Source organism: Sander vitreus, chromosome 22 (assembly GCF_031162955.1).
Source record: "Sander vitreus isolate 19-12246 chromosome 22, sanVit1, whole genome shotgun sequence".
In the NCBI taxonomy this organism is placed as follows: Eukaryota; Metazoa; Chordata; class Actinopteri; order Perciformes; family Percidae; genus Sander; species Sander vitreus.
The window spans coordinates 14,221,861-14,239,325 of record NC_135876.1 but is presented as its reverse complement, the minus strand read 5'-3'; the positions used below and the strand labels follow the sequence as shown (position 1 = coordinate 14,239,325).

General features: G+C 41.6%; 1 protein-coding gene across 3 annotated transcripts in view; it reads left to right on the top strand.

Annotated features, from left to right (window-relative positions):
• Nucleotides 1–972: 972 nt before the first annotated feature.
• sulf1 (sulfatase 1) overlaps nt 973–17,465 on the top strand; it is a 37,719-nt gene continuing 21,226 nt past the window's right edge. For 2 of the 3 annotated variants that reach the window (XM_078280551.1, XM_078280553.1), the window contains exons 1-3: nt 973–1,283; nt 16,031–16,329; nt 16,748–16,987. In XM_078280551.1, the coding sequence (XP_078136677.1) occupies nt 16,155–16,329; nt 16,748–16,987 (415 nt within the window). In that variant the 5' untranslated portion in view covers nt 973–1,283; nt 16,031–16,154. The remainder of the gene's footprint in view (nt 1,284–16,030; nt 16,330–16,747; nt 16,988–17,465) is intronic. The other variant, XM_078280552.1, reaches the window with a different exon arrangement.

Here is a 17,465-nt window from a genome sequence, read left to right as displayed (position 1 = left end):
GCCTTTCTCACCTAATGTTCCCTGTGTTTTGCATGAATGGGTTGGAAATTGGTTGATTCATTTAGGAAATGCACCAGTAATGGTGTTGATGTTGAAAGGTTGATAGTAAATGTTAAACTGCTTTATCAGTTTGCTGTCATCTAGCCGTAAACCCATACCACCTCTTATCTTTACTTCTTTCCCTTTTCTTTCTCTTGCTATCTTACTCTTTCCTTAGCTTTGTAATTTTAGTGTCTTCCCCTCTGCCCTCTTTTTTAACTTAAGGCAATAGGTGGTGAAGGGCAGGAATGCAGCCAAGGGACTGTAAGGATTTATCACACTAAGGTGTGAGAGCCGCTGCCTGTACTTCTGTGCTTAGAGATGTAACAGTTTAGTGCCAACAGCATTCCCACCACGGGGCCAATACAGAATTTTATTGCTCTTTTAGTTTAATTCTTTAGACCACATACTTTGTGGCTGCAGGGAGAAGAATGCGAGGAAAGGTGTCAGGGACAGAGTAAAGTAGTTTGTGTGATTGTGTGTGCGTGCGTGCGTGCATGCATGTGTGGGATTTCAGTCTAATATATGTGTGAGAATTGCTGAATAGCATTACCAGCATGGACATATAAAGCATACAAATAGTTTATCTCCATATTCTTCTTGTCTTTCCCTGCTTTTGCCACTTAAACATGCTCTCTCTCTCTCTCTCTCTCTCTCTCTCTCTCTCTCTCTCTTTCCCCCCCTCTCTGCTCTTGCTCTCGCTCCCTCTCTCCCCTCCCATTCCTTCTCTTTCCACTCCTCTCACTCTCCCTGTACCTTCCTCCTACTCTGCCTCTCAGGTTACGATGACTGGGGGTTTTCTTACTTCCATCTCGTAGTGTGTGTGTGTGTATATGTGTGTGTGTGTGTGTGTGTGTGTGTGTGTGTGTTTGTAACTGCGTGTGTGTCTCCCTCAGTGCTGAGCTGTGTCCTTGTCCCTGCCTCCTGGCAGCAAGGAGCCACCCAGCAGCCGGTCTGTGATTGGGCAGGGGAGTGGGGTTCTTGACACAACGCGGTGCTGACTGCTCCGGGACGTGTTTCAACAGATGGTCGAGGTTAGAGAGTGTCATCACATCGGAGAGAGGATTAGAGGAGAGAGGTTGTCTTCCAGGAGCTGTGTGGTCCCCCCTACTCTTCAACCCAAAACCCCAGCACCAAGACACAAATCCCTCTATGAGCGAGGGAAGACCCGGTGAAGAAACACAAGAAGAAAACTCCTAGCCTTCCCTCTCACTCGGCCAGCACTCTGCTCTCTTGCCTTCCAGGTACTTTACAACTTTCTTACTTTTTTGGTCTATTTTCTGTTATTTTATTTTTCTGCTTTTGCAGTGTCTGTGCCTGTTAGTTTGTTCAGTTGGTAGTACATTTCTGATGCAGCATACAGTCAGAAGTTTACAAGTGCAGTGAATCTGTGTTGCCTGTACAGCACCTCTCTGTGTGCTGGACTTCATAGTTTTCCCCCTGAATGACAGGAATTCCCTCCGTTGCAAATTCCTCCGTCTCAAGGGATTAGAAGGCAGCACATTCCATTAATGTCATTTTTCCCCCCAATCCATAAGCACCCATCTGTTAATTTCTAGTTTTTTGAATGCAGGATCTTTGAAAATGAAGGGAAGATACTGTAGATTTGAAAAAGCTTGCTGTCACTTAAAAAAAGTATGCTGCATAATGAACTGTGTCTTTGGGGGCATCCTATGAGTTATAATATGGACATGGTAACAACAACAAAAATCAGTTTGTATTTTATTGTTTATCCTGAATGTATCCTTTACTTTTTCTTCCCTAAAATCTTAAGTGAAGATTAATTGTTCCCTTATTAATTAACTCAGTTTTGATAATAGGAAATTAAAACACAATTTTTCTACATTCCCAAAACTCAGTGTGGCATTTAACATTCCCTCACTTCAGCCCAGATAAGTTTTTTTCATAAATCTTATTCAGAGTGCCCTTCTGGCAGAACGTGTCAGTATACGCTAAATGGATGAGCTGCTGAAGAGCGCTTTCCGGACAAACTGTCAAAGCTAAGCAGAGAGACAGAGACTCAGAATGTACACCTCACTTCAGCTATTTAACTCAAGTCAAGTGAGAAGGGAAGCTTGCCAGTGGAGTGGGAATATGATGTATGGTACAAGCTCCAGGGTGTGTGTGTGTGTGTGTGTGTGTGTGTGTGTGTGTGTGTGTGTGTGTGTGTGAGTGTGTGTGTGTGAGAGTGAGGTGTTTGCAAATGGAGATTGTGCAGCTGTGAAAGGCTGTGTGGACAGCAGTCGGCTTGAGAGGAGGTTGTATGGGTGAAAGCTGCTGTTGTGTGAATTTGTGTTTACCTTGGTAAACCAGCCGTAGCTACACTTCCTGCATGTTACTTGAAGTATTTAACACAACCGCCAATAGGTTGTGATGGCTGCTGCTTTAGGGCCAGTGGAGACTTTTGTACAAAATGTGGTTGTATGAGCAGATCAATTAGGGAAACAGTTGAAGGATTTTTGAGAGAAAGGGAAAGTTGATAGTCTTTTTATTTATGGATACGTTTTTCTGTATTAACCAGAGATATGTACATAGCATTGTGTTGGAATGCTCTAAAAAAAAATCTAAATGCTGTAGTTGAACACATTTTTACTACTCTTAAAATCAATGTTTATGCTTCTGGTAAGCTAGAACTTAGCCAAGTGTGATATGTTATTCAATTTTCTCTAATTTAAGGACCAAATGAATGACTTGGGCAGTTTTTTGTGTATTGGATCAAAATGTTCAACGTTTGTACCAGTCCAACTTGAGAACTTATACTAGTGTTTCTGAATGGCAAAATTAGGCTGTGGTCCTGTTCAAAGCTGATTGATTGTGCCAGGCACAATTGGCGAAAATGTAACAGACTGGCTTACATTTCAATACACAGGCACTGCCAATATGTGTTAATGAATGAGAAAGCCGGAGAAATATGGAGAAGCCTAACTTCAAACTTTCAGCATTGACGAGACTGATCCATAAATCTTCCCTTCACTTCAGTTTCACCCAGCAGCGTTTAGATTACATTTCTGATTACCCTACCCAGAGCAGTTTTGGGGCATTTTTTAAAGGCAGCGCTGACTGCCAGCTCAGATGAGAAGGGAGATCCTTTAAACAGTGTAACTTCACTGTGCTACAAACAAGAGCATGAGCAGCTGCTGCAAATAATTAGGTTCTGGGGGGTAGCCGCTTGCCAAGACAAACGTTGTTCCAGTAGCAGCTCTGCCATCCCGTGTGTGTGTGTGTGTGTGTGTGTGTGTGTGAGCAATAAGTGAAGTAATTCGTTCTTCTGATAAGTATGGTGAGTGAGTGACTGAGCGTAAGGGAAGAGATTGTATCTGTGGTTTTCATTATTTGTACAAATGGGACCAAAAGTGTGTGTCCTTTTTAAATGCCAGCCACAGTGAATCAGAGACTTTCCAGACATTTTGCGTGACTTCATACATGCCAACTGATGAACAAGGCCAAAGGCATTCATAGCAGACTAATTATTGCAAGATATGAAAAGGGCATTAAATATATTAATTTGTTCTAAAATGTGCTGAATTTCATTAAGATTCTACTATGTGTGAGCAGCAGCGGCAGTCTTCAGCAAATATCTTAACTTTTTCCGTCCTTTTCCAAATCAAAAACCTGCCCTCTTTTGTCTCCAGATCAGCATCAGCATTTTAGCCTTAGCATTTAGCATACTCAGCCGAGTCAGACTGTCATCATGCTGCATTTTACTTTGTTAACTTGACCCTACAATGACAGAAGTCACATTTATGAATCATTAAAGGGTTCCTCTGGGTTGCAGTAAAATTGAAATCCTTGCAGGTGACTGTACGTTCTCCTAGAAGAATAGAAAGATACTCATGGCCTCTAAAAAATGAGTTTAGATGGTGTTGATATTGAGAAAAATGGCAGAAGAACTGGATATGCATTATCCAATATTTCTTTTGATCAATTGCACCTAATACGTTACATTTGCTGACGATTTAGTCAATACTCTGAATTATTCAAAATCTTTGCTTTGGAAGACTAGAATGTCAGTTCCTCACATTGTTCATCTATGCAAAAAAATATGCTGTATAACTATAGTTTGTGTGTGTTCTCGGGTGTGCGAGCATGTTAAGAAAAGATTTCCTAAACCACGTTCTCCTCAGGCACTTGTTTATCTCGTCAGCTTAATGATAGTGTTTCTCATACTAGCCTGATTGTATAGTAGCGCTGTAGATTGCACAGTCCTATCACTGCAAATGACCAGTATTTGAACAGTGAGCATTTGGCATGCTTTTATTTATGTGGGATCTAGAAAGGCTATCTTTAGATGAGTCAGACACTTTTTCAGTTTCTTTGTTGCCCGTACTGATCAAACATTTCCACAGAGCTTCCATGCACTTACATACAGCCTTTACACGAGATGCGTCCTTGATTTGTGACGACATATCTCTAGGGAAATATGCAAATGCATATCTGGATGCGGAAATTGACGCACTGCATAGATCTATTTTTGGGTGTGTGGGAGCTCACGATAGCACCCCCAAGTGTTTGTTCAGCCTCTCATTTGAGCGGTAAAGGTCAGGTCATGCAGGCATCACATTCAGCTCATCATTGGTAGGAATGCCTGATCCTCCGACCTTCAATCTAGTACATGCACACGTTAAAGAAAGCAGCAAACCAGATGTATATTCTATGCTTTACTTTTTTGTGTCTGGCATTGTTCCGCATGTCTTTGTCTTGAGCCTCTGCCCTGATGACTAGTCAGAAAGAGAAGAGGTGTTTTGTGAAGAAAAGGTTTTGCAAAGTTCAGCTATGCAACAGCCAGGAATGATCCCTGACCAGGTCCTTGTAATTTTGGCCTGAGAATGAATTGAGTGAGATTGCTCTTAGACTTTATAAAGTAATGTGCACTTTTAGCTAGTGAGTGCGGGAAAGAGGATTTCAATGCTTTTTCTGTGATGTCCGGAGCAGCTTTTGTTCAAATGTCACTGCACATAGATGCAGCATTGGCTTAAGAGGGAGAAAGAGAAAGCTGGGTCAAGAGAGACACAGAGGGGGAAGTGGGACAAAGTAGAAGAGGCCAACATAAGAGAAAGGGAGGTGTGAGCGTGTGATAAAGAGGGGGAAAAAAAGAAGTGGTTTGAAGTGGACAGATCTTCCAATGATCTTGTCGTAATCAGAGGCTGGATCTTGCACGCACGTTCTTGGTTGTCACCCACACGTGCGCGCATTTGAAACACATGGACACAAACATAATCTTCTTGTGACACAGGAATGTACAAAAGAGAAACATAGAAAAACATGTACACACACACACACACACACACACACACACACACACACACACACTATCCATAAGCTTACCCCCTTCTGTCCTCCACCCCCCAGAGGGCTGCACTGTCCCTGCTTTGTCATCTCTCTTGTCCATAATCTCCTCCCCAGGGAGAAGCAATCTGTTTTAGATTTGAAAGAGAAAAGGCCCTGCCTGTATCACGTACAATTAAGCAGCCGTCAGAATTCGTCGCCGTAAGTTTGGAGGGAGAAGTGCTGCCACTGGGGGGTTGTCCCTTTCATCCACCGCTTTTCCAGAATGGAGATAATGGGGTGGGAGGGTTGGAGGGATGGGAATGGATGGAGGGGCAGAAGGAATGAATACATATCCTCACCCCTCCATCCCGCTCCACAGCTCAACTAATAGAAGCCAGCATGCGTTTGTTTCAGCTCTTCTGCTCCCTTTCTTTCCTTCTCCCCTGGAGCGGGCAAACACATTCAGCCTCTGCCAGCACTCCCCTCCTCTGCCCTTGTGCGTCTATGTGTGTGTGCATGCAAACACTCATACGTGTGTGGACTTAGCCATGTGCTACTGGTAGCCTCTGGTCCTGTTTGCCCTTACTGGAACAGCCCGACTTTGCCATGTGGATGCAGAATGGCTGGATATTTGAACAGTTGTAGTATTAAAGGTTGGGCAACTTTGTTTATACTGACAAGGTCCAGCATTGCATGACAGACATTATCTTCACTTTGCTTTCCTTGAATTGCCTGTGGCAAGTTCAGCTGAGTTTGGCTGGTTTCTCTTGAACATGTTGGGATGATGCATTGACTGCATTCCTTCAACTCTGGCTCAAATGTAAAGGAATGGAAGAATTTTAAGGGGTAAGCCTTCTGTTTAATGCTTTCTAAGCTGATTAGTCTTTCAGTAGATATCGTATTTTAGATATTTTGTAATGCACTAAGATTTGGTATTTTAGCCAGGCAGAATAAAGTTAGTTAAATTACAAATGACGTTACTGCATCATGTGTTAGAAAGCCGCACGCTGAGCCAAAGGCAAAGGAAAGGAGTGCTCCCCTGTGTACAAATTACAGGTTACGTGTCTGTCTGTGTTCAAGTCTGACTGATTCTTACTCTGGCTGTTTCAGTGAATGACTAGTGCACACACACATATATGCTGCTGGCAGAGGCTGAATGAGTATGTGATATCCAAATGCACACATGCATATATGCCCACATGCATGAACAGAGGGCAGTGCTAAACAGGCACAGGTGCAATCGGACGAATGTGTTTTTTATGAGTGGTATCATGTTGGTGTGTCACAGCCATGGATAAGTTTGTTTATGGCATCCAGGGTCATGCAGGCTGGTTCTCATGGTCTATGTTTGTCTACGGTTCCCAGAGAATATGCCTACACATGTTCCACATTTTAGGGGTGTTTAGTTTCATGCACCAGCAGGAGCACTGCACTTAACTGGGGTTTGCTGACTGAGCTGCTACCACCTCACCCCGAGGAATCGTCCTCTTTTTTTCTCTTTTTTTATTGATTTCCACTCAGAATTGATTTAGTTTGTACTCGCATAATTAGGGGAATGTTTATTAAATGCAAATGCTCGTTCATATTTAATTTATTCACATCAACATTAGTCTGTACGGATGGACATTGCTGGGATAAAGCCTGACACGCGCCGGATGTCCCTCCCCTCTCCCTATCTCCACTATTGGAGCTTAGCGCCACCCAGAATGCTTGTGATTGGTCTAAAGAAATACAAAAGAAGCCAGAGTGTTTTGTTCTCTATCCCAGAATAGATAGGCGGTGTATCCAGACCATACTCCAGCGCTGACAAGCAGGTCATCCTGAGAGGAGTATTATTAGTATTTGTAAGTTTAAATAATCTATTAGCTATTGTTTGATTGTAGCTAACTTTGCTTTATCTAAGCAGTTAGATGGTACCAGTGAATTTAGAATTGGGTACTATGTTTAAAAGAGAAAAAAGGTCCAAGGCACTCCTTTTTGCAATAAAAAAAGCCTTTATGGCTATTTCATATTGACATCTAGTACATTAAAAATAGAACTGGGCAGCAAGTAGCGGCTTTGCAAGAAGAGTGCCTTGGACCTTTTTTGTCTTTTGTGTTCCCCTTCCAAAGAGCACCTTCATGATCTGTTTGTACTTCTGAGCACTCCAGACCTTTTGTCTTCTTGGGTACAATGTTTATTGAACATTGAATTGTATACTGATAATCTTCATTGACAAAACCGCTGCCTGACTTAAATTTGTTTTTATTTCAGGTGCATTTGTTTCAGTTGTCTGCTTGTCTTTCGGTTTGAAATTGTCATAAATGTGATGTGTCAAGGCTTGCTTTTCCCAAAAGCCCAGCGCTTGTTCAGATTAAACCCAGGATCTTCTGTTTACCTAGTCATTTTTTTTGTCGCTCAACACAGCTCTGTCTGTATTATTGACAGTAACATAATTCTATTCAGAGATGGGGGAGGAAAAGTAAAGCTCAATTTGCTATTTAAAACGGGTATCTACCTTATACTAACTCTCCTACCTACAGTCATGTGAACAGATTAGGACACCCATGCTAAAGTTGACTAAAAAGAGGAAAAAAAAATCATCTTTAGGAAATTGATCTTAATGCCTTAATTAAAAAAAATTAGGAAAAATCCAATCTTTAAGGACACCAATTTTCTTTGTGAATGAATAATGTATCGTAAATAAATAAATGTTCTTCCTTAACATACAGGGGGCATAGGTAAGTACACCCCTATGTTAAATTCCCATAGAGGCAGGCAGATTTTTATTTTTAAAGGTCAGTTATTTCATGGATCCAGGATACTATGCATCCTGATAAAGTTCCCTTGGCCTTTGGAATTAAAATAGCCCCACATCATCACATACCCTTCACCATACCTAGAGATTGGCATGGTTTTATTTCAGTTAGCCTAATAGCTGGTTTGATTTGCATTGAGAGATGATTTTATGGAAAGTACCCCATGTCCTAACTTTTTCACATGACTGTATGTCAAGTCAACACCCTTATTTAGGAGACAGGTTTGTCACTCAGCAGTCCGAATTGATCTTTATTTTTGTAAACTGGTCCTGCATCATAGTCTTGCTTTTTGTGATTAGTGATCAGTGCATATAGAAAGAGAAGCCCATGTCTTCCTAATGAAGTCTTATTTTCCTTGTCAATTTCCACGATATACAAGGAAGAGAATTCAAGTCACATTTCTCATGTCAGTTGTCCGTGAACATTACAGGGCTGTTGAATTTGGTAAACTGCCGAGCACAGAAAAAAAATCCTTCAGACTTGCATTTGCTCTCTCTCTCTCTCTCTCTCTCTCTCTCTCTCTCTCTCTCTCTCTCTCTCTCTCTCTATTCTTTCTTTCTCTGTGCCACCATGCTGCTGATTTCATGGAAATAAAAGTCAATCTCTTTATTTTTGACAATTACCTCATTGGAAACCCATTGAAGCAATTTGCCATAGCTCTCTTTTGTGGTAAAAGGAATAATTTATCGAGGGTATATTTGACGAGTCAAAGAGACAAGAAAGCCACCCGTGTGTGAGCAATACGTTCTACTCTCTCTCGCATCGACTGGAGCTCTCACAGCCTGATGGAGTGTTTCTGATGGGAGTGTGGGTTTTGACAAGAAAGTGGCTGGAGGAATATAAATGTGCCATATTTTATTCATCTGAAGCCGTCTATCGCTAATGGTTTCCATTCATGGCTTAGAATAGATTTAACAAGAAAGTGCTTGCTCGAGACTCATATCATATAACTGTGGCTGCTGATGCTGTAATTGTGATTCCATGTTTTCATATCACACTATAAATCAGAGGAGTGGTTTTCCTTTAGTTCACTCTCTCCTCCCTCATCCTTTTCTCTCACCCTTTTCCTCAGCCTCTTGAATGGTAAATCTGCTTTTCCACTCGTAAAATTGAACCTCACTTGAAAAGCAAGCCTCCGGCAAGAACGATACGTCTTTAGAAAAGTATAGAAAAACGTTAGGGATTGTGTATTTTAATGTGCCTTTTTATTATATTGATATATTGTGTGTGTATATATAATATAAGAAAAGCACATTCATGCGATACTGTTGCCCGCTCATTTTGAACAGTGGTGGCAGCAAATTTCCATCAGGGCCCTGAACATAATGACAATGAGTGTATCCGAGTGATACCAGTCGATTGACCAAATCAATCAGGGTTACCTACATGACTTTTGCCTAGATGTACAGACCTTAGTAAAGGGTGTCCATAGTTAAGGGTATGAACACTTAAATACACATCACCTTCAGGAGAGGAACACACATGCACACACACACGTACATAAATAAATACAGTCAGCTTTCCCCATTTCTGAAATGACCTTGTGTGTTTTTTAATCATTTCCCTCTTGGGGTTCTCAAAACTCTTTCATGATTTCCAGCAGACCACCTGGTGGCCTGCAAGCCATTCCCACTTTGAAGTATTTTGGACCAGGATTCATTTAATTATACATTTAGATGCATCCATAATATTGATGGGGTGGCCTGGCAGCCTTGGCACTACAAAGGGTCTCTTACCAGGCCAGAGAGAAACATGAGGGGTTTAACTAATAGCCGTGAATGCACTCGCTCCAGGTTCACATTTCACTGAATTGAGGCCATTCTTCTTCATTAAAGTGGCCTGCGTTGTACCCCAAACGCCGCATACCAGTGGATGGGAATAATTTCTCACTATAACATCTGAAGTTTTGTAGTTATAACCTGGCCGAAACAAAGATTCTGAATGTGCCTGTCAAGGTTATAAGTTGTGAAGCCATAAACATGTTGGAACAAGGAGCCAGTGATCTCTCCTCACTGCCTGGCACTTGGTTTTCTCACTGGAATTTTGTCCTAGATCCTACACCAATTTGGGCAGTTTGGTCAAACAAATCAGTGGAGTTAAGAGTCTGAAAACACCAAGGTCTGAGCATTTTCCCAGTGCATACCCACAAGTGAGTGCACCGGGACAGAGCTCTCCTTCAGTCAGCTCAGTATGGCTGACGGGCGGCTTGGTGGGTACACTGTGCTGCCCTTGGCCTGCCGGGGCACAGCGAGCCCTGACACAGGCCCTCCTCAGTGTAAAAGGCCCTCGTCAGTCCTCATGGCAGCAGCCCAGCCGAATTCCGTCGGATTACAGAAATATTTGGACAAACCTTAATCTAAGGCCCCGCAATAATTATTTTTCCCCCTCTGAAATGGACAGGGAGCAATCAGTCTGCACTGAAAAATGTCATTGTTGTTCTCCTTTATTTATTCTGCTTTTTCTCTCAGATCAGTTTGTAACTAAACATGTATGATATCTCTACTCGCTTTTTTTATTTTCCACTTTACAAAGTTCTCTCATGGTAGACGTTTGAGTGGAGTTCCTGCTCAAAGTTGTGACTGTATGGAGTCTATAGTTCCAGAATGGCCTACAGAATTCAAACTATGCCATCAGACTTTAATTCCCCTCTCTTTGCCATTGTTCCTCTGTGACTTGGCTACCTTACAGATGGACTGGGCAAATAGAGAGGGAGCGAAAGAGAGAATGGACAGGAATATGGGGATTTGAGGTGCTTTGAAATGGCCATTGTCCTTAATATTTAGGCCCTTTATGAATGACTGATTTACTTTTGTGGGGCATGGCATCTGGTTTGGGTTTGACCCCCTCACCTCCAAACTCTCCATGTTACCTTGAACAAAAGTCAAAATCTGTGGGCAGACGCACATTAGTGGACAACTACACAGCTTTAACAGACACATGGATTTATTGCTGTCATTCAGTGTGTTTCTTGCAGAAGAATTCCCTTATGTGTCTTCTTAGTGCGTCTGCTGTTTTTCAGTGACAGCTGATAAATACATAGGCTGCCACTGCTGACTGAACAGAACCTAAGCCAGATGCAGCCTGTTTGCCATTGCTGAAATGAATATACAGGCCAATCACAACCAGGCTTTTACAAGACTTTTGTTACCTTCATACCTCTGTACTGAGCGCCCTCCACTCAATTTTTCTTCCCTCAAAGTTTCCCCTCTTCACCCCTGTGTGTGGGTAGCCTCAGGTTGCTGAGGTGAGGTTAAACAAGCCACCATCAAAGCCATATTACCACTTGGGTCAGATGAGGGTCAGGGTGCAGCAGGGTGTGTGGTTTGAGGCCTCTAACTGGAGGGCACAACTGCCAACCAGCCAAATAGTACTGCCCTGGATGGTTACACAAGCAGCAACTCTATAATGTTCAGCTTTACCCAGTGCACAAAGCACAGCTGTCTGTGCATCCATACCAAATCACTGAGCAATGCTGCCTGTGCCAAAGGAGAGTAAGTGAAAGAGCTGTTTTCTGCAGTTAATGTAGGAAAAAAAACTGTCATGAAAGTAAAGATTAGTAGGGTGTTGAGGTGAGCTAGAAGTCCCTAGCGTTGATGGCCATTAATCTGAAAATTGCACATCTTTTATGTATTTGGCAGCTGTGTGTCTGAAAAACTCCAGAATGGCCATTTTGTTCCAGTCCTTTGATCCCATGAGCATTTAACGTTCCTTCCCAATATCCCCCAGCTTAACCATGAAGAATACAGTAAAGGCTAATTTAAAAGGTCATTAGTGCTAATCCTCCAACAATGAGGAAGAAGAAACAATGTGCTCCCTAGTCCTCTGACTGTGTCCAGAAATAAAGACCTCTTGTCTGTTCTACAGATGTATAGAAGAAGCCTGTTCTACTTATATCACGCTCTATCACGCTATCATCTAGCGGCTACATGATATAAATAAATGACTCATTCAAAATGAAGGGTTTGTGAAAATGACATAAAACACTATTCTCACAGAGGGTTCTCAAGGGGTTCATGAAATTGGCAATATGCATTTCAACTCTGATGCTGGAGGCAAGTACGTAACAAGCAATAGCAATAACAGAGGAGAGTTTTGGAAGCCAACTGTATAATAACTTTCAGATTTTAGCATATTTCTCATATTGTTTCTTGTATTAACAGTGTATGAGCTGCCTTTTTGGTTTGAATACATCCAGCAATGTTTAGAGCTGGATGTACTAGGTACCTTTCCTGCTCCTTTCATCCCTGAGGGCAAGAACTCTGGATAACACTTTTTAAGGCCTGTGTACAAAACAAAACACTCAGAAGTGACTGTGTTTGAACTCACTGATCTAATTCGGTTGATGCAGTTAATCCTGATAACCAGCAAAGATTGAAGTGGTATTTATACGGTCCAATCTGGACAATTTAAGTACTTTCCAACTTTCAAATCTGGAGCGGATATAATTTGTAATATAGAATAGTAGAAGTATTTACCATTAATAATGCTTTGTGCAGTTAATTTGTCTCCCTTGAATGTAACAAAGACAATTGTTTGAGACAAAAATTGCTGCCTGTGCCACTTCTGAGTGTACTTCCTCAGAGTGGACAAACTGTTTTTGGTGCATATATTAGTATAAGGAAAAATGTCTGCTAAATATCTGAATTGTAATTTTGATTGTAAGTAAAGTTACTTTTCTAGTTTTCCTTCATGTGAACAGGAAACTGCCATAGGTCTTAAAACAGCCAGCTAGGGCTGCACAATATGACCTGAAATCAAAATCACGATTAATTGCACATTTTACCTCGATACCGATAAATTAATGATAATTAATAATTTCCTTTTTTTTGTGCTCATAGTTCATTGGCAAGTGTGTACTGTAAATAGGCTCAAATATTGAAGGTGAGATATTTTTCCTAATTCAAAAGTGCTTATTTTTGTTATTTTAAAACAATTGAAGGAAACACACAAAGCGGGAACTATTATGGCTATTTATTGAATAAAATTGAAATGAAAGTAGACATTGCTTGAAATGAAAATGGCTTGTGAAAAAAGTCACATTTTAGTTTTATAAAAATTATCGAAATTATTGTCATGGGATAAATATATCGATAACAGCTTCACAATTTCGATGTCGATACATTATCGATTAATCGTCCAGCCCTACGGCCAGCCATCTGCCATCAATCTACCGCTGCTCCACTCCACAGCTGCTATTCTCGACACCCTCGTCTTGTCACTTAGCTGGACATTTCCTGTGGCAGCTTAAAGTTCCATATGTCATATTAACATGAAAAAGTCAAGTTACTGGGGTTGCCACATCCACATTAATAAATAATTGTGGTGTTTTCTTTGATTAGGGGTGACTTTGAGATGCACAGGGGTACATTTGGCATACACAGAGCTGCTAGAAATCTTTCTGGTCAAAAGTGAACTTGAGATGACCTTGTGAGGAAAGTAGCTCAGGTGAAATTGAGTTTGGATGAGCGGTAGCCCATAGGACAAGGGGATGTCTGCTCTCGTTTGTGGCAGCAGCAGTGTCGTTTTGCCTGCGTAACTTCGGCCCACATCCCATTGGTTGTTATGTGTTGCATTTTATTAGCCCTGCCATCTCAGTCACTTCAGACAGTGTAGCTATTGATACCACTATAGCTAACCACATCAGCACCACAAGGTTTGTATCAGATTCCACAATGAACCTTCTTGTCTGTATTCTCACTTCTTTGAGTCGCATGAAGAGGCTATTGCTGGGAACCATTGGCATGTAAAATTAAATCTGCGCTGGGTGCTAACATTACACTAGTTGGCTGACTGGTTTACAGTTGATTTCAGGTTTTCTACAGCTCAACAGAAATAGAGACTTGAGATTCGGACTGCGTCTATTGTTTCTGGGAAGCTTTCCAATTTATGTAGAAGGACTTGGACCCTTACAGCAGGAGAATGTGTTTTTGTGGGGAGAAAGGCTTGTGTGTGAGTGGGTTATGAGTTTCTGCGTGTCACCATATGTCTGTACAGTAGTTTGTGTTGTGTGTGTAATTCACTGTGAGGTTCTGTGCACTCTGCCACCCTGCGCTGGTGGGGTGTTTGTCCAAACGGCGCCAATGTTTGCTCAAGGCTGTCACGATGACTGAGCTGGCTGGCCCGGACACTACCTGTCTGAAACGCAGGACAGACCAAAGTGCTCTTAAAGCTCCATCTGAAGCTCTGTTTATTACAGGCCGCATCTGAGTAGAGGAGAAACAGATAAACAATGTAGTGCAAGAAAAAAAACACGACTCCCCTATATAATTTGTAGTGGTGTTATTTTATGTAAGGCCATCTGTTTGGCACATCAATGAGAGCAAGTGTTTGTGGATGTAGGCTTTTTCTAAAGAGAAATAAAGCCACATATCAACATAATGCATTATAATTTGCATTTCACCCTTTAAAATGTTGATACACGTATCCAGAGGACCTTCCGTTATCAGTCAGACACCATAAATGTTTTTATTTTAGGTCATAGTTTCTACTCTTTGCCAATTGAGACTGGCCTTTTTGTGGAAATAGGGGTAAGGGCGGAGCCACCCAGTGGGGTTTGACTAGGCTCAGGTGTCATAGGCCTGCCATTTGTTTTCAGGCCATTAACTCAGAATAGCAAGGAGTATGGTGCCACTCAGTGGGATTGCTGTCCATAAGGCGCTTTTTCACAGGCAATCATGGATAACTTATTGTTACAGCGCCATGGTTCATCTCACAGCCACAAGCCATTATTTCACGTGTATTATTGTTTCTGAAAACTACCCGCTATATTTAAATCTTTACATTTTTGTCCCAGTTACTCTTTTTATATATATATATATATATATATATATATATATATATATATATATATATATATATATATATATATATATATATATATATATATATATATATATATACATATACAAAATTTCCCTTCCTCTGAATTTGGGGATAGCTCAGGCTCAGAACTAGTATTCATTTTCCACTGATCCCTGCCATTTAGGCAAAGGATATGCACTTTTTCTGACCAACCATGACATTGTAAGTGAGCAAGAGGTTGCAAAGTGCTATGATGACTCAGTGGTAATCTGTGATTGGCGACAGTGGCACTGGGGTTAATGTAGCGGAACCCTCTCTCCGCCTCCCGTGCCCCCTAACCCCCTCCCCCCTAGTGTGGTCCCATCCTCCCCACCGACCCTCTGTCACGCTTGACTCACCAGGGGGTGACTTTTGAGTGACAGGTGGAAGGTGGACTGTGATTGGCTGACACAGGAGAGTGGATGTGGGTGTTTGAGTGCAGTCAGCCAATGGCTCGGTCTCAGCACAGTTGGCCGAACAACAGCTCTCCAGTAGAGAGAGTTTCTGTGTGTGAGTGTTATCTGACACAGAAGGAGAGAGTGAAAAACACAAGAAAAAGTACTTGGATAATATGAGAAAAGGCCAAACAAAATGAGACTTATGGGATTCTCTGAGGTGAGATCTGTGTTTCTAGATCTCTTCTGTTGTTTAAAAAGTTTTCATGGGTTGCTGTGATCAAGTTATGTTTTCAGTTAAGGTCAGGAGAGTTGATGTTGAGGGATTTTGTTTACAAGGGAGAGTATTGATGGGGTTAAAGTCAGCACGCAACTTTTGTTGGAACTGATGGGTAAGTTTTCCTTGGTGGACCATCAAGGGCTAAAGCATGAAATTATCTTTTTTGGCTTCTCTGTTTATGGATAAACTGTTGTGTTTGAGTATGATTTATGAGCAGATGCACACAATTTCTCTAAAGCAAATATGCTTAAATGTTCCAAGAGGAAATCTAGGCTTTTCACTGACTGTCTCTCTGAGAATATAATGCAATTCTTTATTCTACTACTTTAAAATTGTCCACTTTATTTCTCTTCTTTCCTTGAGTCCCTTGTAATGTCTCCATGTGTTTTTCTCCTTCTGTCTCTTTATAGTTGACCACGGCTGCGAGAGCTGCACGGGTGTGAGTGAGTGGCCTGGCTGGACCTTATCCCATTCCCTTCATCTGTCCATTAATCCTCCCATCTATCCACCCCGTCTCCTGTCGTCTCGGGCACCATGCTGATGCAGTGGCTGGCTTGGTTGGCCCTGCTGTCTCTGGACTGGGCTCCAGGCAGCTGGGCTTTCACCACCACCAGGGCTCAGGGCCTGAGGGGTCGCATCCAGAGAGACCGCAGAAACATCCGGCCCAACATTATCCTCATCATAACGGACGACCAGGATGTTGAGTTAGGTAAGGTTGGCACACTTTCTGGCGTTTTTGGGTTTGTCTGGGCCCTATTCACTTTTTATTTGGGTCCTCTTTTGCCTTACTTGAAAAAATCTTTTTGTTCCTGTGATTTTTCTTTTTTTTTTTCCTGTCTCAATCAATTTCTTTGTCTTTGTTTGGCATTTGCATTACAATTAATGTGGTCTTTCTCCACACATGAAATATTAAATAGAGGCCATAACCCAGAGCAGAATGATTCAATTAGACTGAACTGTGTTTATCTATATTCTTTGTTGAAAAAAAGTAGTTGTCATTAAAAAAAAAAAATTGTATTGACACAATCTGTTTTTTTTCATAGTATTAACAATGCATGTAAGAAAATGAAGACTTCAGTGTTGCTAAATTATTCAGTCAGCACTGACCGCCATACCTTGTCCTCCAGGTTCTCTTCAGGTAATGAATAAAACCCGTAAGATCATGGAAGATGGAGGCACAACTTTCACTAATGCCTTCGTCTCCACACCAATGTGCTGCCCGTCACGGTCCTCCATGTTGACGGGCAAGTACGTCCACAACCACAACACCTACACCAATAACGAGAACTGCTCCTCTCCTTCCTGGCAAGCTCAGCACGAGCCACGCTCATTCGCCGTCTACCTCAACAACACTGGCTACAGGACAGGTTGGTTAACTAAGACATTTGCATATATGGTCACCTATCTATATACAATAATCAGCATTAAGGGCCTGCTGTATGTTCACCAAAGACCTCTAAATCTAATAAAAATTGTTAACTGACCGACAGTCTATGTATTTGTTTGTTGTGTCATTTGAGAAAGGGGCTGGTAAAATAAGATTTTTGTCTTCATCCAGCTCCTTTCCGATATTGATTTGTAATGTGATATAGCAAATAATTTATGGTTGGATTATAAAATGTGTCCGTTTCCATGAGCGGAAAGAAAAACAATGAAGTGAAGTAAATGCAGTTCTGGTGATGTTTGTTTGAAGTAGCATTTCTTAGGTTCTGATTGGGTACCATCTCACTTTTTGCCAATACACTGTCAATCATCACCAGCTCAAATGTCCTCCTGGGACCTCTATATTCGTGTTAGTCAATGCTAATCTTTACAGTAAGCTAGACTCCACCGCCCTGCCTGGCT